Raw genomic sequence first — 25,349 nt, 5'->3', positions numbered from 1 at the left:
TTCAAATCTGTAGATAAAAAATTTGTTGAGTATATAGGTTGAGAATTGTTCTCTCTCTCTCACACGAAACTGTGCGCTCGGCTTCTTCCCCCCCTTCCCACCCCAAATGCTTGGGAAACTGTGCACTGTTTTTGTTGGTTTTCAAGCTGCCTCTTCCCCCCCCACACACACACAGTTTAACAGTAGTAGGAGGTCAAGAGAAAGAGGGTGAGAGAGAGAGAAGAGTAAGTTGGTGAGAGAGAGAGAAAAGAGAAAGAGGGTGTTGGTTTTATATTTTTATTATCGTCTAATATTTTGAAAGCTGAATTTCTAATAAAATGTGCATCTATAGGAGATAATGCCTGGGAATGTGTCCCCCCCCCACAGTTTAACAGTGGTGTGACGTCAAGAGAAAGAGGGTGAGAGAGAGGGAAGAGTAAGTGGGTGAGAGAGAGAAAGAGAGAGAAAAAAAAAGAAAGACGGTGTTGGTTTTGTGAAAAAAGTTGTTATTTACAATTGTTCGCATTCTTGGCCTTTTGGTCAAGATCAAAGTGTAGTATCTGTTCTTCAGATGCTGCACTTCTATTTCTTGTTCTCTTTCGGTGGAGGAGAAATCCTCCACGACTGAGACAATTTTTATTTTTGTACCTTTTCTCCACGTTAAAAAACGACCCTGGTGTCTAACTCTGTCCCGTGGGGAGGCATAGTAAATAGGTACAATTGTTCGCCATTAGTGGATGTTGACGTCACGTCACGTGACATGACTAAGCGTTTTTTTTTTTTAGTATGAATAACATTTTTTGTTTTAATTATAAAGTCTACACTTAATTTTATAGAAAATGATGTATATATAATAGAAAAAAAAAATTACTGGTTTTGTTGGATTCAAGTGGATCCCCCCCCTCCAGTTTAAGAGATAGCAGGTCACGTGGTAATATACAAAATGGCTAGCGTAAATATAAAGATCGGTTTTTTTATCGACGAATATTTTGAAAGCTGAATTTTTTTTTATTCCTGTACATTTTTTCCTGATATTTTTCGTTAAAACTCTTGTATAAATACTATTTTTAATCAGTTAAATACGTTGGAGACATTGTCATGGAGTTTAATAATCTCTAGAACAAAGCAGAAGAGAAATTACAAAAGTATCGGTAAAACAAAGTGTTTGTTTACATTTGTTCGCCATTACTGGATGTTGACGTCACGTCACGTGACATGACTAAGCGTTTTTGGATTATGTAATATTAACATTAAAATGACAGGTTTTTTTTGGGGCCCCCCTAGGAGAGAAATGATCAGTTCACCCCCTTTTAATGGTCCGTTTGGTGTGGAATTTCGATATTTGTCATGCGGGTGATCAAGGTTCAATATGATACATAATTTGTCAACTTTGGTTGTGTCTGTCAAAAGTTTGAGCTGACGTCACGTCACGTGACACGTATTGAATAACGTTAAAATGACAGGTTTTTTGGGGGGCCCCCCTAGGAGAAAAACGATCAGTTGACCCCTTTCTACTGGTCCGTTTGACGTGAAATTTCGATATTTGTCATCCGGGTGATCAAGGTGCAATATGATACCAAATTTGTCAACTCTGGTTCCGTCTTTCAAAAGTTTTAGCGTTACAAACAAACATACATACATACATACATACATACATACCGATTTTTGCCTTTTATATATATAGATGAAGTCTTCTGATGCTAAAATCAGGAAATCTCCATATCTTCCACATGCTAAAATTAAGAAATCCACAAGCCTGTCATCACCACGGAGGGCAAAAAAAAAAAAAAAAAAAAAAAAAAAAATTGTTTAATTTCTCACTTACCTATAACACTGAACGATTAGTGCAACATCAGCAAGGTAGGCTATCTTGTAAGGTTTTCCATTGTCCAAAGCTTCAAGAGACTGAAAATGAAATTGATAACTATTGAATTACTGTGGTTTAGAAATATGAAGGCATTGATTTGCATATGAGAGAAATGGTCGAGTTAAGGATGAATTGTGGTGGAAAAGAAGTAGAGTGTTTGTGACATCAATTTGCGCACAGGCTCAGTTATTTGCATATGTGTCATACAGCTGCTGCTACTACAAACATTACATACAGATGCAGTTTCTTGAATATTTCCTCAACTGTGTGTAAAGAAAATGATAGATTCACCTGAACCACCAATTTGAGGTATGACACAAGATTGAGGTTTAATATGAGAGGTCTAAACTCTGCACAGAATGAAAAATAGCTTGGATCAGAATTGTTAACATTTCACAGTGGGAAAGCTACAGACAACTGGCAATAAACTATTCTCCCTAAGGCAGAGGTAACGCCTTCAGATGATCAGGCGTGAAGTGAATGAGGTTAGGAAATGAACGACAATTGCACAATCTAACCGAAATATTGTTTAAATGCTTTTTTTTCTCTTGTTCTTATTTGCAATATTTTCAGTTTGCAAAAAACTGATGCTTTCTAGCTTTTGGTTAGTTTAGGCAGATTCAGAAGGCAGCCGAGATATTCATCATGGCAGATTAGTCAAGTAAGAACCAACTAACTGAAAAGTTAAAGGTCACATTTTAGTAAAGAAATTAAAGTCAAAACAAGATAAAAAAAAACTAAAGAAATATAATTGGGGGAATATACTTCGACGAATGGTGGAGGGGGTGAAAAGGTTGCATTTTAGTAGGGAAATTAAAATCAAAACAAGAGAATAAAAACAAACAAAAGTGAACGAGGTAAAAAAATATAAAAAATGACGGGGGGGGGGGGGATGCAAAAAAACAAACAAAAAACAAACAAAAAAACAAACAAAAAAACTTGATTTGGCTTTTCCAAGAAAACATTTCATTAGTAACAGAACTTAAAGAGGAAAACAAGTGTCTTTACAACTTTATTGGAGATCTAAATTGTACAACCTCTCAAAATTGTCTTTTAATTAACAACTGTGTTTGTTTTTAATTTTATTGTATTATTTTGCTGAGCATAATAAATGATTTTTAAGTATATGTTATAAAGTGATAAGACCAGAATAAATCAAGTCCAAGCAGGACTATACAAAGTGCATATTCATAATTTTGTCATGTGGAGAGAGAAATATAATCATGTATAGTTCTTTATTGGAATGCATGTATTCCTGTTAATTGGCAGACTACGGTACAAGAGATTATATTTATTCAATTTAACTCTTGTCAAACTTGAGAATAGCGACTGTGTGGTACCAGTCTTCAAGAATTCTGGTGAAAGAACTGACCCACTAAATTATCGCCCCATTAGCCTCCTCCCGCTTTTCGCCAAAATATTTGAGTCCTTAGTTAATCAAGCCCTAGTCCAGCACCTAACAGCTGCTAAACTCCTGACTGACAAACAATATGGATTCAGGCAAGCCCGTTCAACAGCAGATATCTTAACTGTAGTTTCTGAACGTATATACCGTTCATTGGATAAAACAGGGGAGGGTAGAGCGGTGGCCCTCGATATATCTAAGGCTTTTGACAGGGTATGGCACGATGGTCTTCTAAGGAAAATTAGATCATATGGAATCACTGGAAGAATTCATAATGTAATTAAATCCTTCTTAAGTAATAGAAAAATCAAAGTTGTCCTCGACGGTCATACATCCAAACAATACGACATAAATGCGGGAGTACCTCAGGGGTCTATCCTTGGACCTCTATTATTCCTGATATTCATAAACGACCTCCCTGATAAAATTGTTTCGGAGATGGGTATATTTGCCGATGACACCACTCTCTATAACAGATATGAGGGGAAAACAAATGAACACATATCCAAGGAAATGGCAGAAACGCTAGAGGATGACCTCCAATCCGTAGTGGAATGGGGACAAAAATGGTTGGTCACATTCAATGCTGCTAAGACTAAGCTTGTTTCCTTCAATAACTACAAGAAACCTTCTTTGCCACCAATAGCAATGGCCAAGAACACATTGCCTGAAAGTACTTCTTTTAAACTCCTCGGCCTAACGTTTACAGGGAATATGAACTGGAATAGATACATTGAGAGCATTGCCAAGGCTGCTGCAAGGAAGGTTGGCTCCCTCTACCATGCTAGAAAACTACTTACGCCTGCCAGTATCCTATACCTCTATAAGGCAACCATTCGCCCATGTATGGAGTACTGTTGTCACATCTGGGCTGGTGCATCTGCTTCTTGTCTCTCGCTCCTGGACAGGGTTCAAAAGAGAGTCGTCAACCTGATAGTTCCTGAACTGTCATCTAGGCTTCAGCCTCTGTCCCATCGACGAGATGTTGCATCCCTCTGCTTGTTCTACAAATACTTCAACGGTGAATGCTCTGACGAACTGCAAACACTTGTACCTCCCCGACGTAACTACCCCCGACAAACCCGACAAGCTACTAAGTCTCATCCCTTTACAGTAGAGATCCCTAGGTGCAAGAAAGCCTTTTACTCCAATAGTTTCTTCCCCAGAACTGCGGGTCTTTGGAACTCCCTTCCGGGATTCTGCTTTCCCAACTGCAATGATATGCAGAAGTTCAAGTGTAATGTTAACAAACATCTTTCTACTTATCTCTCTTCATAATGACCCCGCTAATTAAGTCCCTGATAGTAGTCCCCTGCTTCAAAGTGGCACTGTGCCTTGTTTGGGGTGAAAATTGAATAAAAAAAAAAAAAAGAAAAAAAAAAAAAAAAAAAAAAAAAAAAGAAAAAAAAAAGGAAGAAAAAAAAAGAAAAAAAAAAAGAAATGTCAAATGGAACCCTTTATTTAGTATGTGCTCCCCCACCCCAGTTCAAACAGGAAGTTTAAGTTCAAAGTTTATATCAGCTGAGGTAACCAAGATGCCCCTCCCTCCACATACACAAAAATGGCACCCATGCAATTATAAATTTCAATTTTTTCTGCAATCAAATCATATTTGGCAGAGATAAACCAGAGTCTATGCCTGTTTTGTCCAAATTTAAGTAATAAATGCCCAACAGCGTTTTATTATTCAACTAGCTGTACCCGCCCGGCCACGCGTTGCCGTGGCTGAGTCTGGTTAACGCAAGTATTAGATGGATTTGTATCATACAGACACATGCACACATATACACAGTTTGAAAATCAAGAATAAACAGTTTGAAGGCTTCAAAATCACACAAGATGTTAAAGTATATGAACTATCAATTTCTGGTTATGATTAAATGTTTGCATCAAGCAATATAGTTCACTGGTTTTGGTTATATTAATTGTTTTATTTGTTTTTATTATTTAATGAATAAAGAAATAATTTTAATCAATAATACTTTATAAAAAAAGAAAGATTTATCTAGCTTAAAAAAAAAAATTAAAAAATAATGGCTTATAAGTAGGGCTATGACAACAGCATATTCTTTTCATTGTTTTGACTCTCGAGTATATGTCCGACACAGTTAATCAACTGAGAACCACATCACTATATAAAAGCATATAAGATATCAAGACACACTTGAGAGTCAAAACGATGAAAAGAACATGTTGTCATAGTCCTACTTATAAGCCGATGCTGTGTTGAAAAACAGTATTAACAACATCTACAATTTATGTCAACACAAAATATTTACCACGGTAGCATACCTGTATAAGAACAATATCTATGGGATATTTAATGTAAAAAGAAAAGAATTCTTGGCTTATAAAAACATGCCTTGATATGTCGCAGAACATTTTTTTGTTAACAACGATTTATGTAAAACCAAAAGATTTAGCACAGTAGCATAAGTGTAAAAGAACAATTCACATGTATGAAATATTTAATGTAAAATAAAAAAAATTTCTTGATTATCTTAGTATTTGGTTTATTTTATTTAAAACGATTGTCTCTTGTAGAGAGTGAGGCCATATTTGAAAAGTTCTGGAGCATTCGTTTTTGTAATAAGATGTATAATCTGGAATAAACGAATTGTCAGCTTCTGGTGGAAAATTTATTATTTTTGAATTGGGAAATAGAAAGATTATGTTATGTTTACAAGTATATGATTCAGTTAATAAGGGTGCAAGCAAAATATGTTTAGAATGTGTATATTTCGTCCTGGTGTAGATTGGGGGGGGGGCGATAGGAGGCCTTTATACTTAGAGGAAAAAAATAGGAACTGCTGCCTCTAAAGATGGTGCGATAGTGATGCTGTTGCTCCTAGGATAAAGTGTAAGATTTTATAACGACTAAATGTGTCTAAAATGTTGGTCTAAAGTTACATAAGATAGTGGCTAATAGTGTAGACATAATAAATTTATATGTGGCATCTGTTGTTGCAAAACTACAATACTTTGGTCCAGAGGGGAATTTCTGTAATCAAAATATATATGGAGATGATAAATACACTTGCATAAGATGGGCAATACTGTTGATAATTATTTTAACTTACTTCAGCTGAGGAATAATTTCGGAGAATGTTTTGAAAGATTATCTTTGCGGTAATCCTGCAGATCAAATGTTCCAGTGAGTGTAAATCTACATACTTGCTATTGTTGAGAGCATCAATAAAGTCCCAACATATCTTTGAATGATAATAAAACAAAAACTGTTAGATATTTATGACTAAATCTTGGTGGACAAGTCAGAGATTGACTAAAGTTTACTTGTACTAAACATAGTTGGATTGTATAAAGGATTATGGATTTCATTAACGATTCAATGCGTGGTATTTTTCTTTTTCTTATTGGGATGGGAAGTGCCACCTCATATCTAAAATTCCAGAAAAATTAACATATCAATTGACAAAGATAAAAATGTTTTCGCATTTTGTTTTAGCAAAAAAAAAATAAATAATAACAAATAAATACATAAATAAATAAAAACATACCACAAAGAGAAAGAGTTTCATACACTAATAAATGTACAACAGTCTTATTCAATAAGTACACTCGCATAAGCATTTTGGCTGTGATGGTTCACTTCAGCTGAGGAACAATTTGGGAGATTGTTTTGATAGATATTATCTTTGAGATAACCCTGCAGATGAAACTTTCCAGTGAGCGTGAATCTAGTGCCATACTTCCTACTGTTGAGAGCGTCAATAAAGTCTCAACATATCTCTGAATGGTGATGAAATAAAAACTGTTGGAAATCTATGACTAAATTTTGGTGGACAAGTCAGGCATTGACTAAAGTTTACTTGTACTAAACATAGTTTGACTGCAGAAAGGATTGTGAATTTCATTAAGATTCAATGGGTGGTATTTCTTTTTTTTTTTTTTTCTTTAATTGGGAAAGAGCACCTGATCAATTCTAATCTCTAAAAGTCCAGAAATATCAAGATGTATATCAATTGACAAAAATAAAAAATGCTTTTGCATTTTAAAAAAAAAAAAAAAAAAAAAAAAAAAAATTAACAAAACAAAGAGAAAGTGTTTCATATACTTACTGCAATATATTGTGCATCTCTCTCTATTAAATCAGCCAATTTGTTCATCAGGTATCCCCGTTGTGCTGCATCCATTCTTCGCCAGGGAGAACCAAGACGAAAAGCCTCACGTGCAGCTGCGACCGCATTGTCAACATCAGCCTGCATGAAGAGACCATACATGCCATAAATGTCATTGTAAAAATTGTTGAAGAACTTCAGAAAAAGTTGTTTCAGCATTTTTTTTTTGTTTTGTTTATCTCTAACATAAATTAGCTGCTCTATAAAATCAAAATATACTGACAAAAAAAAAAAAAAAATGTCTTCTATTATTTTTTTTAATTATCTATATAAATAAAACAGTAAATGTGTGTGTGAAAATATTTAACTGATAAACTCTTAAACTACTGGTCACAAAACATTGATATTAACAGGAAATAGCAGTCATACACGAAGTAAAATCTTTGTTTGGATGGATGAATAATGCGTACAGAAATATGTTGTCGAGCTGAAATGCAAAATGTTTATTTCAACTTGCCAACATTTCTATTACTTTTGCACATGCGCAAATTCATTCATAGCTTCAAGTGGTTTAATTTTAAATCTTTCTCATCTATCTCACGATAGCTCAAATGATAGGGAATGTGACTGGAGTTTTGGTTTGGATTCTAGCTGATGACACCTAAGTCATTTGTTTTTAAACTTGAAATCAGTAGTATATATTAGGTACAATATAATATTCAGAGAATTGGCTCTGTAATAATACAAAATCTGCATAAATTAAAATATATTTGAACATATTTTATGATTGCTCCCCCTGCCACGCACACACTAGTCTTAAAATAAATTAAACTTTTACAGAAATTTGATTACGTTGAGTTTTCTTTTTCAGCTTAAAAAGCATTGTTAAAATTTTAATTTTACTCACCTTATCACCTTCAGCTACTTCAGAAATGACTTCTTCAGTCGCAGGATTAATTGTGGGGAATGTCTTTTTGCTCACGGAATCCACAAATTCATTGTTGATGAAGAGCTGAAAAAAAAAAAAAAAAAAAAAAAAAAAAAAAATGAAAGTTTTAGCGATAGAAACAAGTTTTACATCTATTATATAAAGAGCAAATGTTTGTATGTCCAGTTAAAATTTGAAAGATACACAACAAACCCCAACAAAGTACTTTTGTAACTCCGGCAAAATATCTAAAATTTTGAAAAGCAAAACAGTCAAATAGCCATTTATATATCATTTAATGTTATCAAGATATACACACATCCTTTAATGTTATTACAGTCTGTGTTCCAGTCATTAACTAAAGAGAAGTAAGTTTTTTTTTGGGGGGGGGGGGGGGGAGTTATTTTCCTTGCGCAAACTTGAGTTGTGCATATGTTCAAAGAGAGGAATAAGTTTGGCAAATTACTAAGAGAGAGTGTGGAGAATAAAGGAAAAGAGAGAGGGATAAAAGTTATGTTACATTTTTGCCCAGGAACCAAGTTAAGCAGCCCTGCTAATTCAAATTAAAACATTGAGAAAATGAATATAACAAAGTACTATTAAAGTTGTCATTAATGGTTGGAAACTAGAAAATCAGGTGAAGGAATAACACGTTTCCGAAAAAAAAAAAAAAAAAGTCTATTTTAAACTTAAAACACAGAAGATTTCATAAAGGGGAAATTATAAGAGTTTTTGAACTTGCTAAATACTAACGAATACAAAAAAGCACTATATGTTTATAGATGTACTACTAGCTAACAAAAAGGGATATTTAATATTGCTGTTGGGTTTACTGAAAGGAACATAGACACACCATGTTTATTTTTCATGAATGGATTTTGTAAGCATTCGACAAATACAATCCAGTATTTCTTTATGGTCACATTTAAAATATTAACAAACTTGTATCAAAATTACTAAGATGTAAATATTTATCTTTATGAATAAATGAGAAAGATTTGGGTTTACTACTAAGTTATAACTGAAACGCTTAATATTTTTAAATTAATGCCTAAAGTATTGCAAGTAACGAACTTTGCAAATCTACAAGTAAAGCTTATCAACTACTTTAACACTTTCTTCTTAGTCTTTTTGTTGATCTGACTTCTAAAAGGATTCCATGTCAAATCCGCAATGTCTTATCTCAAAATCCCAGTTGCTACAGACGTTTCAATCATCAGTCACTAATCTAAAACAGAAAACCCGACAGTGAGATGCGACAAGGAGGAGGAAGAAGCAACCTTAATAATTAGTGTACCCAATGATGCTGGATTAAGTACGGCACAATCACGTTGATACATCAGTTCTCACCAGATCACCTAAGTTAAGCAACTTTGAGTCTCGCCATACCAAATGGGTGATCATTTGGGAAGGCTAGGTGTTGTATGTACCTTCTGGGAATATTGGGCATGGAGCCAACACCCTCACCTCGAAAAAAGAACTCCTCGCTACAAAAGCATCCACAAAGTTGTGGATGGCCTATGCCCCTTCAGGGGCTCAAGGGCTATGGATGGATGGATGGATGGAATGATTCTGGGTTAAACAGAGCTTAGAAGGAAAAGATAGCAACATACCAGCGTCTGATGTACGACATGAAAAGAAACTGGAATCTTTGGAAGATCTCCATCATTCTAGCAATTATAAAAGCAACCGAACCAATGAAAAAGAATTTCAAAAACTACCAAGCAAATATACCCGGTGAACCAAGTGCAGAGAGATTCAAACAATCACACTTAAAGGTGGTTAGAATCTTAAAAATCTCTTGTTAGAATGTATGAGATAGTGAATGTTTGGCATCCAGTAGGATGCCTTATCCCCAATTAGAAGAAAAAAAAAAAAAAATTTTTCCATCTCTTCTGGTGTTAAAATCTAAAGCATTTAAATTTAAAAAAAAAAAAATATTTCATGCATTAAATTATCAGCCAACTTTGAATATTTTTTTTTTTTTTTTTAAATATCATTATTTTCATGGAAAGTGTTCAACTGAGCTTCAATCTATGGTCCCCCCTCGCCAAACTTTCACAAGAAACACTCGTCGAGCTGTAAACACTATCAATAATTTCCCCCACTCTTTATCTGTGCCTAAACCTAAACGTAGATTCCATGAACAAAGCTTCTTTCTTAGAACTGCACGCCTGTGGAATTGTCTTACTTTTTCCTGCTTTCCGGCTGACTACAATATGGTTGTGTTCAAGTCTAAAGTAAATAAGTTCTTGATGAGCCGTTCCATATAAGTTATCAAATTTAACAAGTTTTCATTACTAATGATTACTATATTGACCAATTTCTACTGTACACTCTTTAACCCTTATCCTTGAGTGGCCTCTGGGCCTTGATAATGTGGTGATGCCTTTGTAAAAAAAAAAAAACAAAAAAAAAAACTGTATCTGCTCGGTGTTTCCCCATGAGTCTTTACATTCATTTTTGTTTCACACACTCAACTACATTACTACATACTTTGATTAAAATAAAATGTTTATTTTAATACTTGATTAAATGTGAATTGCTACAGACAGATAAATTTTATTATATAGTTGAACTTTGTAATAAACGTCATTTGAAAGTCGGTTAAGATGACCAAATGTTGAAATTTGAATCCTATAAATACTTTTGCGCCTGTTTTCTTTTAATAAGAAATAAACAGGTAATAAAATATATTGTTTTAACAATTGTCTGTTGTATGTCCATTTTATCTAAAAAAAAAAAAAAAAAAAAAAAAAAAAAAAAAAAAAAAAAAAATTTGTGAAGTTTAATTAAATTACAACATTGGTCTTTACATCAATTGTATAAGATTGTTTGAAATTATAGCATATTTAAAAAACAAAAAAGACATTTGGCATAATGGCTAGTGTTTGTTAATGAGATCCAATCTTCGGTTGTATCGTAACAAACGCTTGAAAAATTGTACTTTTTTTTTTACTCATAAAGATGTATGGAGTCTTGTTGCCGCACTAGTCACTAGTCTTTCTCTATTAGACAGGTTAAAACAAAAAAAGTCTCTAGTAGGTTCTACATTGTTAAATAAGCTCCAGTTCCTGTTCCATTGGGACAATGTTGCACCCAAATAGCAATCTATTTGACATATGTGTTTGATTCAGACTAGCTTATTTCTTTTTCTTCACTATGTTATTGGCCTGAATAATTTTTTATTTATTTTTTGTAATAACACTTTGGCAGGGTAGAAAATATTTTTCTTCACTAACATAAACAAAGTCCTTTATAAAAAATAAAATGTTTCACCATCTATCTTCATGCTTCAGCTATTTAATAACCAATTACATGCGTTTAAAATAAACGCTGAACTATTTCGTCTTTATCCTAATACTACATAGCATACTTTTGATTTGCACTAATATTTAAAAGCTACAAGGTGTAAACTATTTTGAACAAATTATTTTTAAAGGCTACAAGGGGCCTTGTGATTTGATAGAAGAAAACTTCTTTAATATTTACACAGCAATTTTTTTTTCAGAACTTTTTAGGAAGAAGGTAATATTTCACAATAATAATCATAAAATACAGTGGACAATAATTGTTTACTTCATTTATGTGCATCTCCCGACTCATCAGGCTTAAAGTAGAATTTTATCAATACACATTTTTTCATAATATAAAACTTTCCTTTTTCTGATTAATAAATGATACATTAGACTCAGAAAACAATAATTCTTCCCCCTTTGTCAGAAACATTACTCATATAATGTGAGGACTAAAGGACAAAATAAAGGAGGCGAGAGTTACAAGGTCGCTCAAAGTAAATCCAAGGTTCATTTTCTACCTTTTCCTTGCTTACTATAACAGTCATCTTGGGACATTTCTTCTCTGAAAACTTTTTTTTTTTTTTTTTTTTTTTTGAAAAGTGGAGTTTTTGAAATATCAAAATGTTTTCCACCATTCTATTAACAGAAAGTCAAAGATCTTCCAGGGTTATTTTATACCAAAATTAGACCAGCAGAGTTCATGCCATTGTCAGGAGTGGTTTGTTCTGTCGGACTAAAGTATAACCCTGTGCAGTTTTAGGAGATTCACCGTCTCAAGCTTTATCTTTTGAGGAGGAGTTAGTTTATTGCTAATTGCCTGAGGCATCACTACAAGGGAATACTGACAGGGCTGCCCAGGCATTTATTGTACATCAGAGTGTGCTAACATAGAAGTATAAATAACAGAGATTGTATCAACTAGTTGTTATAGAAAAGTGTTTTATCATTTTTATTGCAAGTAAAATAATCTGAACTTGATCTGTTATCACCAGCCTATGTCTGATCAGTGCAGATCACAACAAACGAGACATGACTGTTCGTTTTAGTTGTAGGTTGGTAGCCAGCTGGCATATGGTTGACACACTGGTTCCCATCGCATCACCGAAATTAAGCAACAATGAGCCTGGCCAGTACCAGATGGGTGACCGTTTGGGACTTCCAGGTGCTGTATGTGCTTTCCGCTTATCTTGGCATTGTTTCCAGTCGTCCTGGACTTCTTGCCACTGAACCCAAGCAGTGCCGATTCAGGAAAGGTGTGGTTAGTAATTGCACAACACTTGCCACACAATTACACTGCAACTGCCCCTACAGAGGGTATCCTTTGTCTTTTGGGACTGAATGGAGGCATCGATGGTAGCCAGCTGTCAGCTTGCAAATCTGTTATGACAGTTTTATATATAGTACATGATATTCCCAAATTGTCACTCATCTAAATAATAACTAGGTTTAACATCTGCTTAACTTTGGCGATCTAACAGGAACTTGGTTTAATTATAGCTACACAACGATAGAATAGCTATGCTAATCGATATGATGAAAATAAACAGACGTGTTGAGCTCATTTCAATAACCACATATGCAAATTTACTTTTACGAGCAAAAAGAGCAACTAAATCTTGATGACTGATAATATAGAAAGAAAAGAATTTCTTTCACTTTTAATAGACACAAAAAGGTGTTACTATTTTTGTGATTAAAAGAATAGAAATTAATGATACTTTATTTACAGATTAAAGAGAGATTAGTTTATTTTTCTCTAAAACTACTCACATTTTTTTTGAAAGGCAAGATTTAACTTTGTTTTTTTTGGAGGATAAGTTTTTACCTCAATTTTTCATGTGAAAACAGGAAATTAATTGTTATTGATAAAAAATAAATTACTTCCCCCTCCCCACATCCTGGGCAATGCCAGATAGCCCTGTTAATAAGTAAATTTGGAAATATAACAAATTTATCTGTGTCTGTGCGTAAGTGCATGCGTAGAATGGTCTCTACCAAACTACTCTGTCAATTTTTAGTCTACATACTTGAAGCTCAATATATCTGATATTCGAACCTGTGGAACAAATCTGATTTGTTTTTAGCCAGTAAAAATAGCTGCTAAGGAGTCAAAATTAAAAGACTGGAACTTAGATAAGTCAACTTAGACCTGTTAAGCCCTTTATGTATGCACAAATATACATTTATATGCTAAACTGCATTGATTTTTAAAGTGTTGATATGCATCTGTCTTTAGGTTATATGGTAGGGAATACCACAGGATAGCTAAATGTTTTGGTTTCGATTCTAGCTGATGGCACCCAAGTCTTTTTTTTTTTTTTTAACTTTTAAAATTATGCTATATTGGGTACAATATGATAATCAATAGAGAACTGGTTCTATAATAATGATACGAAATTTGCATAAATTAAAATATATTTAAACAAATTTCATGACCGGGCGGCATGCGGACAAATAAACTTATGAGACTTGGGGGGAGGGAGGGCTGTTATTTTAGTTTATTATCTTTATCCTTGAATTTGATTGATGACTGAACAACCGGATTAGTAAAATAGTAAACATCAAACAATTCATTTTATCTTATTCAAACCATAGACAACATTTTGTATGTGGGTCAGGTGTACCTCCATGTCTGTCACAATCTGTGGATTCACAGATGACCTCCGTTCTGTCTTGAGAGACAATGGATACCTCCTGCAAGGATGCCTGGACATGTAATTGTGAAGCAAGGGTTGTACAATTTACAATTACATCTCTCTGGAGTTGGCATTGCCTGGAACCAGCAATCATGTTGGCATACCGGTTCTCACCAGAACACCAAAGTTAAGCAAAGTTGAGCCTGACCAGTACCAGATGGGTGACCATTTGGCAAAGAGGGGCGCTGTATGTATTGTGAGGTAAAATACCAGATTAGGAAACTGGCATGGTCTATCCTTCTCTCGAAAGTAGATGGGCCTCTCTTAAGCCATAGTAGGTAACCCATTTAGTGTTGGCATTATAAAAAATACCCTTGATAGCCTTAGCAAAGCATCAAGTATTCAGCTACAGACATGAAACAAAAATGTAGTAGGCAAAAAAAAAAATAAATAAATAAATGTTCTGTCAGCAACAGTACAACTTCAAAATAGTCAATATCGCCCACCTCCAGAAGAGAGGGAATTCCTGTCCGTGGTAAAAGAAGACACACTCCAATCGCCAGAAACACCCACACACACACAGTTTGCAGGACACTGCCGACTCGTCTCTAGCCTCCTGCTTTTATAGTGGCCGGGAATTATCCATTTGCATAATCACATGAGACAGAAACGTGATTTTCCGAGAGTTGCATGGGGTAAATGCTAATAAAAACCCCCGGACGCCATCTTGGAATTCTCTTTTTCCCCCCAACTGGTGACACAACAGACGTACCCGAGGTAAGCTCTTTTTCCCCTCATTTTAGTTATTGCTACTTCTGCTACACTCCCCCCTGATCTCATGATCACAAATGGGGCAGGGGGGCAGTCGTCTCTGTCTGGTACTTCTCCGAAGAACCGGAGGCAGCACTTCCTCCCTGCCATCCTCCTCATCGCCATTATTGCCACCAGTCTGCTCCATAGGCGGTGTTTCACAATCAGGGCAGGGGGGCAGTATTCGTTTCTGTCGGGTACTCCTTCGTAGAGGCAAGACGGGTGATAATATCACTGCTTATCCGCACCTTTTTTTTTTCCCATCGATTTCCACAGTCTGGTATGGCCACAGTGTCTCATGGACCCGGACTTGTAGGTATGCTCTTCTGAGGTCCAGTAGAGACACGTTAGCACCTTTTTGTCTCCACTCACGCAGCTTAGCCGCACAAACATCTGCGTTGGCCGTAAATGCGTCTACGTAATGATTTAGCTCCCGGTAGTCCATTACCGGGCGCACTTTGGCTTTGTTCTGCTGTATCACAGCCATCAGGGGAATTAGACCTTTGGGGGGTCCCAATTTATCCTCTGGGTATGGCACGAGCCAACCATTATCTATCCAGGTGTGGAGCTCCTGCGTGTATTCTTCACGAATTTCTGCTGGCACTGGGTACTCTGACACTCGATTATGCAGCCTTTCAGGGGGGTGGTCCACAGACCATTTCCACGATGCGGTCCACGTTCGGTTTTGATGGTCAAAAGTAGCAGTGAAATCTGGTTCATCGATAGAAATGGCTGCGCATTTAATACTTTTCCTGGCGCCCAGCCACACTGATCCTGTAGGCTTGACAACGACACCTCCTAGAGCTTTTATGGCGTCGATCCCTAGAAGCAAGTCAAATCCCAGTGGCTTGCCATGCACCACCAACACATCGACTCTGGCAGACACACCTTCATCAGTGGATACAGAGACCGTTCCAACACCGCAGCACGCATGGGACATTCCACCAATTGTGTTGACATTTACGTTTGTTTTTCTCCAAGACCGGCACCGGTCTGCATGTAAAATTGTCCTGGAGCATCCTGTATCAATAAGCGCCAAACATCGCGTCCCGTCAACATGGATGCTTATCACCGGGAGCGTCGTGTTCACATCTTGGTTGGGAAGGAGACTGGCGCTTATGCGTCCTCCCCTTGCTCGTTTCCCGAGCAGTTCCGAGCCCAGTGTCCACTCTCACCGCAACGGTAACACCGTGTTCCACGTTTTCGACAGTCCCTTGCAAGGTGGCCTTTAACATTGCATTTGAAACAGGTCACGTTAACAGGATTATTCTGGGCCCTGTTGTTGGGTGAGCATGTGGCCGCAACCACATCCTGATTTTGTTCGCCAGTCGTCGTCAAAATTCTCGCTCTCGCCATTAGCTCCCCCATGGTCAGGGCTTTAATGTTCGGCACCTGTTGAAGAGCAATTGAGATGGTGTCAGGGAATCCAGTGACAAAAATTAATTTTGTGAGTCTCTCTGAGCTTTCTCCTGTGAATCCGGCCAATCCAACCAACTGCCTGATTTTGTTGGCGTACACATCCACCAGCCCATCTAACCATAGTTATTTTTCTATATGCTGCAAACGCGTCATCAGTAAATGCCTCCTTTAATCGAGCCTCAATCTGGTCTATTTTCTTTTGATCGTCCTCCTCCATTTCCATGTAGAGGGCCAGCGCATCGCCTTCCAGGTATAAAGGTAGCAGACTCGCTAAGTCATCCACCTGCTGAAGTTGTGCGACAAGTCTCACTTTTTTCAGCCACGCTACAACGTCTCCCTCGCCAGAGAACGGCTTGATAATATCACTGCTTATCCGCACCTTCGCCATATTTGGGCTGAAATAGCTTGAAACAAAAATGTAGTAGGCAAAAAAAAAAAAATAAATAAATGTTCTGTCAGCAACAGTACAACTTCAAAATAGTCAATATCGCCCACCTCCAGAAGAGAGGGAATTCCTGTCCGTGGTAAAAGAAGACACACTCCAATCGCCAGAAACACCCACACACACACAGTTTGCAGGACACTGCCGACTCGTCTCTAGCCTCCTGCTTTTATAGTGGCCGGGAATTATCCATTTGCATAATCACATGAGACAGAAACGTGATTTTCCGAGAGTTGCATGGGGTAAATGCTAATAAAAACCCCCGGACGCCATCTTGGAATTCTCTTTTTCCCCCCCAACTGGTGACACAACAGACGTACCCGAGGTAAGCTCTTTTTCCCCTCATTTTAGTTATTGCTACTTCTGCTACAGATTTGAATTACACTGCAAAACTCGTGTAGGGAGTTCAATCTCTGCTGCAGCCACATGTGTTACGGATCCAGTAGCAAAGAGTAGTCCATGACGACTGGAAACAATGCCAAGATAAGTGGAGAGCACATGCAGCTCTTAGTATGGTCACCCATTTTAGTACTGACCAAGCTCAACATTGCTTAACTTTGGTGATCTAATGTGAACTGAAGTGTCAGCTTGATTATGTCATACATGTTAATGTTTATACATACAAATAAAAAGAATGTGGAGATATTTGAATGCCTACTAGTTATTTCTTATTTTTTGGTTTAATTTCTGAGCATCATTGATGATTTTGTTAGCATTCGTCCTCTCGCCCAGATATATTTCTTATCAAGAATTCTTTTTGGAAGGATATCGGGTACTTACGGGTGGAGCCACATAAAGGTTGCCAATGTCCCTAAGTGAAAGTGTTTCTTCATGTTAAACGGCACTAACCCTATTCGGGTTTAACTGGCTTCCTCTGAAGGTGGAAGTTCCATGGGAGTATGAAATTCAAAAGCGGTCCCCAGTCGCATGTATAAAGTGTTTCTGTGGAATGATCTGGATTCAAACTCGGCTTAGGATTTTTATCCTGGACCCTCAAAAATCTTTTTAAAAAATCTCAAAAAAAAAAAAAAAAAAAAAAAAAAAAAAAAAAAAAAAAGCTTAGACCACTCCTGTAATGATCCAGTCTCTGTTGATTTTGTGGAAGGAGTTAAGTACTGTACAGTTCCAGGCGGTCCACCCTCCCAGGCTTTTCCTTCTCTCTTTGAGAAGGAGTTAGTATATTGCATATCGCCTACGGTGCCCTCACTGGGGTATGCTGACAGAGCTACTCAGGCAGTTTTTGCAGGTCAGAGTGCCCTTCCTCGGGGGTGCTGATTTCTCAATTCCACTTTCCGACCCTGGTGTCTAATTTCTTGCAGTGGAAGAGAACTAAACATATTCAAATTTGGCACACCCAAATTGTGTTAACCGCTGAGCCATTGCTGTTTTTTTTTTTTGTTTGTTTAAAAAGTCACCACATATCAAGGTCCAAAGGCCACTCGAGAATAAGGTTTAATACATGCACGGTAGTCATTGGGACAGTAGTGTAATGGTAGCCTGCGGTAGAAATTTAGTATAATTAGATTATTTACGAGGACGGTTCAATTAGAACTTGTTTACATTGGACTTGAACACGATAATTTTGTAATCAGCTAGAAAGCAGACTAACAGAACACAGTTCCACAGGTGGGCAGTTGGAAGAAGGAAGCTTTATTCATGCAATCCACATTCATGCATAAATAAGCATTTATAAGGGGTCCCTAGGGGAAAACCTGTAATACAAAAGAATCCGCAAGTCAAAAAGTTTTGAAATCCCTGCTCTAAAGGAAGGACCATTTAAACACAAATGCTAAATATTTGTCAGGGCAAGGGTTCCCAACTAGTGGGTCATGACACCTTGACAAAAGAGCATGTAGGTTTGTTAGAAATAGCTTGAAATAACAGTTGTATTTGTACACACAAATTTTTTTTGCATTAACACAAAACTGGTTTTAAGTTTACTTTCATCATAAGTTCAGTCCTCCGTTGAGTCTTGAAAGACAAAGGATACTTCCTGTAGAGGCAGCTGCGCATGTAATTGTGTGGCAAGGGTTGCACAATCTCCAACCAAACCTCTCCTGCATCGGCACTGGTGGCAAAGAGTCCAGGACGACAGGAAACAATGCCGAGATAAGCAGAGAGCACATACAGCATCTGAAAGTCCCAAATGGTCACCCACCTGCTACTGGCCAGACTCATCATCGCTTAACTTCGGTGATCTGACGGAAACTAGTGTGTCAAACTTGATTATGCTGTATATATATGCATATATATATATATATAAAAGTGAAATTCTGTGTGTGCGTACATTTCCTTGCTAAACTACTGTCAATTTTCAGTCTACAGACTAGAGATTTGGCATAAGAGATATTCAGATTTGGGAAAATCTTTAATTGGTTTTCAGCCAGAAATTTGGCTTTCAATGGGTCAAAGTTCAACAATTTGACCTTTGAAAACTCTACCAAATTCCTCTGCCAATTTTGGGTTAAACACTTGAAACTTTAGATGTAAGTTACTTGGACATGGATCAAACTTTTTAATTTGATTTAAATCCAAAACAATAAATGTTAAGGGGTCAAAATTGAGGTCAAAGTTTAAAAATTGACCTCTGCAGTCCACCAAATCATTCAGCCAATTTTAGGTCTAAACATTTGAAATTTTACATAAAGTGTATTCAGACAGAGTAAGCTTTTTAATTGGTTTTTGGCTGAAAATTTGGCTGTCAAGGGGTCAAAGTTCAAAAGATTTGATCTTTGCGGTCTCTAGCTAACTATTCAGCCAATTTTAGGTCTAAACATTTGAAAATTTACATAAAAGGTATTCAGACATGCAAGCTTTTTAATTAGTTTTTGGGCAAAAATTTGGCTGTCAAGAGGTCAGAGTTGAAAGAGTTGCCCTTTGCAAATTTTACCAAACTCTTCACCAATTTTGCATTTAAACACTTGAAATTTTAGATGCAAGTTACCTGGACACAAGTCAAACTTTTTAATATATATATATATATATATATATATATATATATATATATATATATATATATACACACACACACACACACACACGTTATGAAAAGGGACAGACCCAAGTAAGTAAGAAAGCCAAACTAGATAAGTTTAAAAATGATATTAGAAAAAGGCTAGAATCGAACCCAGTAGGCAAGTGTTAAAAAATAAGGAATGCAGAACGATTGGAATTTTTCTTGCAAATAGCTAAATATTATTTATGTCAGAGATATTTAATTTAGGAGTCGAAACCAGGAGCAGAAAAAAACATTGTATTTCACATTGTAACCTGAAAAGAAAAAAAAAAAGTATCCTGGGGGCAACCGTATCCCAGGGTTCCACTGTAGTTTTATTGACAATTATACAGGATTTTTTTTAGTGAGAATATGCTTGCTTGACTTAGAACAAACTCAATTCTTGGTGAGATTGCTCATAAACATAGATTTGGACCTGTACTTAGTTTTAAAATTTGTTAGGACTCCCTATCTTGGCCTTGCAAACCCCAGTTTGAACAGCCTTACTTTAGAGGGACCGACTTGATTTTCAACAGGTTGCACTCCATTTCTAGATTACAAATGAAAAGGCAAATCTCTTTTCCTTTCTTTATAGTGACATTTAAAAGATTTGCATTAAAATTATCAAAATATTGTTTACATAAAGATTTTATTTCATGTCGGCAACAAATTTATTATTGAAACGTTTATTTTAAATCAATGTTTAAAGTATTTCAAGTAGTGGACTTTATGACGAGATAGTGAACCAACAAAGCCAACTAGTCTACAGATAAAGCTATTTAACTACTTCTTTAATTGTAGTAAACCATTTTTTTTTTTTTAGTAGAATTATATCGACTATTACACTGTCCAACAAAAAAACAAAATGTCATGGTGCCTAAGACGTTTCAACTGTTTTTACCTAATTTGAGTGTGCTGATTACAGAAATCCTGTCACATTTTTTCTATCAGGTCTTGTTTTTCTACTATGGTATACCTCCCCATCTGTAGGAAGCCAATAGCTACAATAAAAACAGGTAAATCGAAGAAACAATATTTTTATGTAACTTAAAGATACATATTCATGAAATCACACCAGGGCCATTCTTAGTCACGTGTGACCAAAAATTGGTAAAAGTAGCTCATCTTATAACTCTCAAGGCCTTTTTGCTTCCTTAAAAAAAATAAAAGGCAAACCTTCGTCTTTAACCAAGCAACCTGTGTGTGTCATTCTTCTTTGCCTTTTTGCCGTTTACTTTTTGCCTGTGTCTACCTTGTTAATTGTTGGGTCGATTGTCCCTGGACGATCGGCCCTGCAACAGTAGGCATTGCTTCACTCCTTCAATAAATTGCCAGGAAGAGTAGTTGCATGCTTTCTTTTGACAGATCTATCTGAACTAGGAGAAACTGATTAGGGGCCTTGTTTAAATATGAAAGTGTTTTTCAATACTGCGGGGGTTTAGGAAGAGGCGATCACTGGTTTTTAGGGATATGTTCATGCCAGTTTTAGGGTTTTAGTCTAGGGTCTTTTGTAATGGAGATGTGTTTTTGGGGTTAGCTGGATTCAGAGAAATATTTTCAGTGAAAAAGATTTGTAGGTTTTATAATTAAACTAGCCTGGGTGCCCGGCGTTGCGTGGGTGTTTGGAGGCATATGTTGAGCAAAAAAAAAAAGTGGTAGTAGGCAAGTAGGCTTGAACCTGTGTCACGAAGGAGGAAAAAACAACAACAAAAAAAAAAATGACGTTTTTGCCGTTGCGTCCATCGGCAAACTGGAAGTGGCAAAGGTTTAAATTAAGGCTATTAAATCGAAAACAGGGGATGACTTTTGAAAATATCGGCGAAGAAAGCGACCCCTCCCTGTAGAAAAGGGCCCAGTTGAGGGCGAAGGAATTAATGTTTTTAGCCAATTTTCCAATATTTGTCGTCCGAACGGTTGAGCTTCAAAATGATACCAATCTTGTGAAAAACCATCGCCTTTGTCGAAAGTTTTAGGCAGACATACAAACATACATACATTTAAACAGACAGGTGAGATTTATGTTATAGACTAGCGGGGGGTACTTGGCGTTGCCCGGATGTTTAGAGGTGTGTGTGCTCGGGTGGGGGGGGGGTTAATCAAAACATAAGCGAAGTAAATATTTATAAAAAAATGTTAAAACTTTAAAAAAAATCAAAAAAAAAAAACTAACGTAAGGCAAACGAAAGATGTTAAATGTAAAAATTGGAAAAACAAAAAACGAAAACGCGAATGTGATGGAAAAATAAAACAGAAAAACGAACGTTAAAACTTCTTTAAAAAATCTGAAAATAAAAAATAAAAAAAAAACATTGGCTTAAATAACCGTTTCAATATTAAAATTTAAAAATAAAAAATAAAAAAAGACACCTTACACTACGATTCGAACCCAAAACCTTTAGATAATGAAGCCGCGCTCTAAGACGTCAACGAAATTGGATTGTTCTTTTTAAATTTAAACTAAATCATGTTCCGACATCATTTGCGCATGCGTAGAAGCGAACTTGTCATGAAAGGACGGTTTTTGCTGACCCCCTCCCTGTAGAAAACTGATGATTTTAGGGTGAAGAAAATGTTTTTGGCCAATTTTTCGATATTTGTCGGGCGAAGGTTGGAACTTTAAAACGATACCGATCTCGTGAAAATCCGTGACCCGTGTCAAAAGTTTTTGCGAGACATACAAACATACACACATTTTCGCTTTTATATATATAGACTAGCGGGGGTGCCCGGTTGTTTGAAGGTGTATAAAAAAAAAGTTTTTGTGGGCAAGTAGGCTCGAACACGAAACCTTAAGGCGAAGTCGGAAAAGCCTGATAATTTACCACGACACTACGAGGGCAGAGAAGTGAAAACGATTGAAATTAAATGTTTAAAAAAGCAGGTGCTTAAACGAACGTCGTGTGGTTTTCTAGGTCAAACATCATGCCATAGAGAAATGAAATCACAATGTGAATTTTGTAACAGAAAAGTCACTCAAATAAAAGATAGAGATGACCTTGTTTCGTAAATCAGAGATATTATAATCTAGAAAACATAAAAACTTGTAAGAATTACTGACCCCCCCTCAAGCCCTCCCCCCCCCCCCCCGAAAAAAGACCTTTGGCAGACACACAAAAAAAAGGCACAAACACACAAACATTTTCACTTTTATATAATAGATGCAAGAAAAACGAGAGACATACTATACTGTAAACAAAACAAGGAGTTCAGAAGGGATATATTCACAAAAGAGATATCTATTATGTTTAAAATGGAAGTTTACAGAAATAGGAAAAACATGTTTGGGAATATTTTTAGAGTTCTTGTAAAAACAAAGGCGTATATTAGCTGAAACATTAGAAGTCTTGATCGATTAAATAAGAGCTGTGAGTTGCAGGAGGTCGGGAAAATCGTATTCCAAACTCAAGCAAACTAAATTTCATTAAATAAATTACAATTCACTGAAAGTTATTTATAACAGTTAATGTTTTTGTATGAGTAAAATATTTCAGTGAGATTGGAAATATTTCAATGAATAAAGTTTCTATAGATTGACAGACGATAATGTGAGGAGTTATTGGTGTCTGTGTTCGTTAATATCTGTGTACATGAAGTGGAAAAAAATGTTGCAGATGAGCACCAACAGTGGGGCACCCAGCAACACCGATTCATAGATTTAGGTCAACAGAGTTCCATTGGTTTATTGTAGACTAGCTGTACCCGGCCACGCGTTGCTGTGGCTCAGTTTGTTAAAATGGAACACATGTGAAAGTAGAGAAAAGTTTGATTCTTTTTTTCAAGAGAATGTACAAATTATTTATTTTTTTTTAACAGATGTTAAGAAAATAAACAGAAAAATACTTCCATCATTAATTATGCAAAAAAATAAATAAAATGTTGATTTAGTGTTTCAATATGCTTATAAATTACGATAGAACTTGCTGAGTATGCACTGTTTTACAGTTGTTGTAAAAATGGAACGGAAACTTAAATTTCGCTTCATTTTAATCTTTCTTAATTTGTTAATTGTCCCCCCCCCAACGAATAAAATCCAAACAGTAACATTCAACAATTGTACTTTATGTATATAAAACACAAAATGGGTGTTTGTATTACTGTACACATAGATTCGAAAAAGTTGTCAAAAAAAAAAAAAAAAACCCAAATATATAACAAATAAATGTTATCAAAGCCAAGATAAGTTACTTTTCTGCCAAACTGGATATATATATTTTTCGTGTTTTTATTCAATGTAACATTTATTCAGCTCGAAAACCATACAGTGTTTACCGATGTATTCGAAAATTCAAGATGGCGTCTCACACCCTCTTTAACACCGTAAGTATGGAAAAAGGTGTTATAAATAAAAAACTATACAAAATACTATTAAAAACCCGCCGAATATATGTCAACCTATGTCACGGTAACATATATTGAGCGAGTTTTTAACAGTGTTTTCTCCGGTTTTTTATTTATAACATCTTTTCCCACACTTACCGTGTTAAAGAGAGAATCAGACGCCATCTTGAATGTTCCAATACATCGGTAAACACTGTATGGTTTTCGAGCTGAATAAACATGTTACATTGAATAAAAGCACGAAAAATATATCCCGTTTAGTAGAAAAGTAACTTATCTTGCCTTTGATAACATTTATTTGTTATATATTTCTTTTTGGACAACTTTTCCGAATGTATGTGTACTGTAGAGTAATACAAACCCCACAAAATATTTATTAAACAAAGAAAGTAAAAAAAAAAGAAGTTTATAATGAAAGGGAAATAATCGGTAGATTTTTAACTAATCGTCTGAAATTTTCCAAAATCGCTAAATCTCCCCCCAAAATAACTCCATAATGCTCCGTGTTTTCTCAGTATGGGTTTGTATTACTGTACACATAGATTCGAAAGAACACCTTTTTCCATACTTACTGTGTTAAAGAGGGTGTGAGACGCCATCTTGAATTTTCGAATACATCGGTAAACACTGTATGGTTTTCGAGCTAAATAAATATGTTACATTGAATAAAAACCCGAAAAATATATCCAGTTTGGCAGAAAAGTAACTTATCTTGGCTTTATTTGTTTTGTTTTTTTTGACAACTTTTTCGAATCTATGTGTACAGTAATACAAACCCCTTTCGGAGGTTGGAATGCCCCCCCCCACCTCAAATGTACTTGGAAAAATCGATTTTTTAGTGAGATTTCAGAATAGTTATTCGAAAGAAAAGGTGTAAAACAAAACAAATAAGCAATAAATAATTATTACCAAAGGCAATAAATGCTACTTTTTTTTACTTACATGAATAAGTTTACTTTATGTTTGAAAGTATTTTCAATCGTTTTTTGTTATTTTTTAATAAAAGTAAAAACTAAAAGAAAAAGAAGTCGTATTATCGTGTGAAAAAGTAAAGGAACGTGGCACAAATAGAGTTGGATACACAATTAAGAGTCGTAGAGTGATAGTGTAAGTAAAACCTGGAATATCAGTTTGTTTCGTTTCAACAATGGA

General features: G+C 35.8%; 1 protein-coding gene and 1 pseudogene across 1 annotated transcript in view; one reads left to right on the top strand and one right to left on the bottom strand.

The window, feature by feature from the left end:
* Nucleotides 1-25,349, bottom strand: part of LOC145267125 (aldehyde dehydrogenase, mitochondrial-like) — a 134,529-nt gene that overhangs the window by 102,883 nt on the left and 6,297 nt on the right. Inside the window, exons 2-4 of the mRNA XM_080123162.1 lie at nt 8,238-8,342; nt 7,331-7,471; nt 1,805-1,884 (exon numbers count right to left, since the gene is read on the bottom strand). Of these exons, the coding sequence (XP_079979288.1) occupies nt 1,805-1,884; nt 7,331-7,471; nt 8,238-8,342 (326 nt within the window). The remainder of the gene's footprint in view (nt 1-1,804; nt 1,885-7,330; nt 7,472-8,237; nt 8,343-25,349) is intronic.
* LOC145274506 (U2 spliceosomal RNA) lies at nt 499-632 on the top strand (annotated as a pseudogene).

Source organism: Euprymna scolopes, chromosome 4 (genome assembly GCF_053919585.1).
Source record: "Euprymna scolopes isolate OS-2025 chromosome 4, ASM5391958v1, whole genome shotgun sequence".
In the NCBI taxonomy this organism is placed as follows: Eukaryota; Metazoa; Mollusca; class Cephalopoda; order Sepiida; family Sepiolidae; genus Euprymna; species Euprymna scolopes.
The sequence above is the reverse complement of the archived record's forward strand: the minus strand, read 5'-3'. Positions and strand labels throughout refer to the sequence as shown.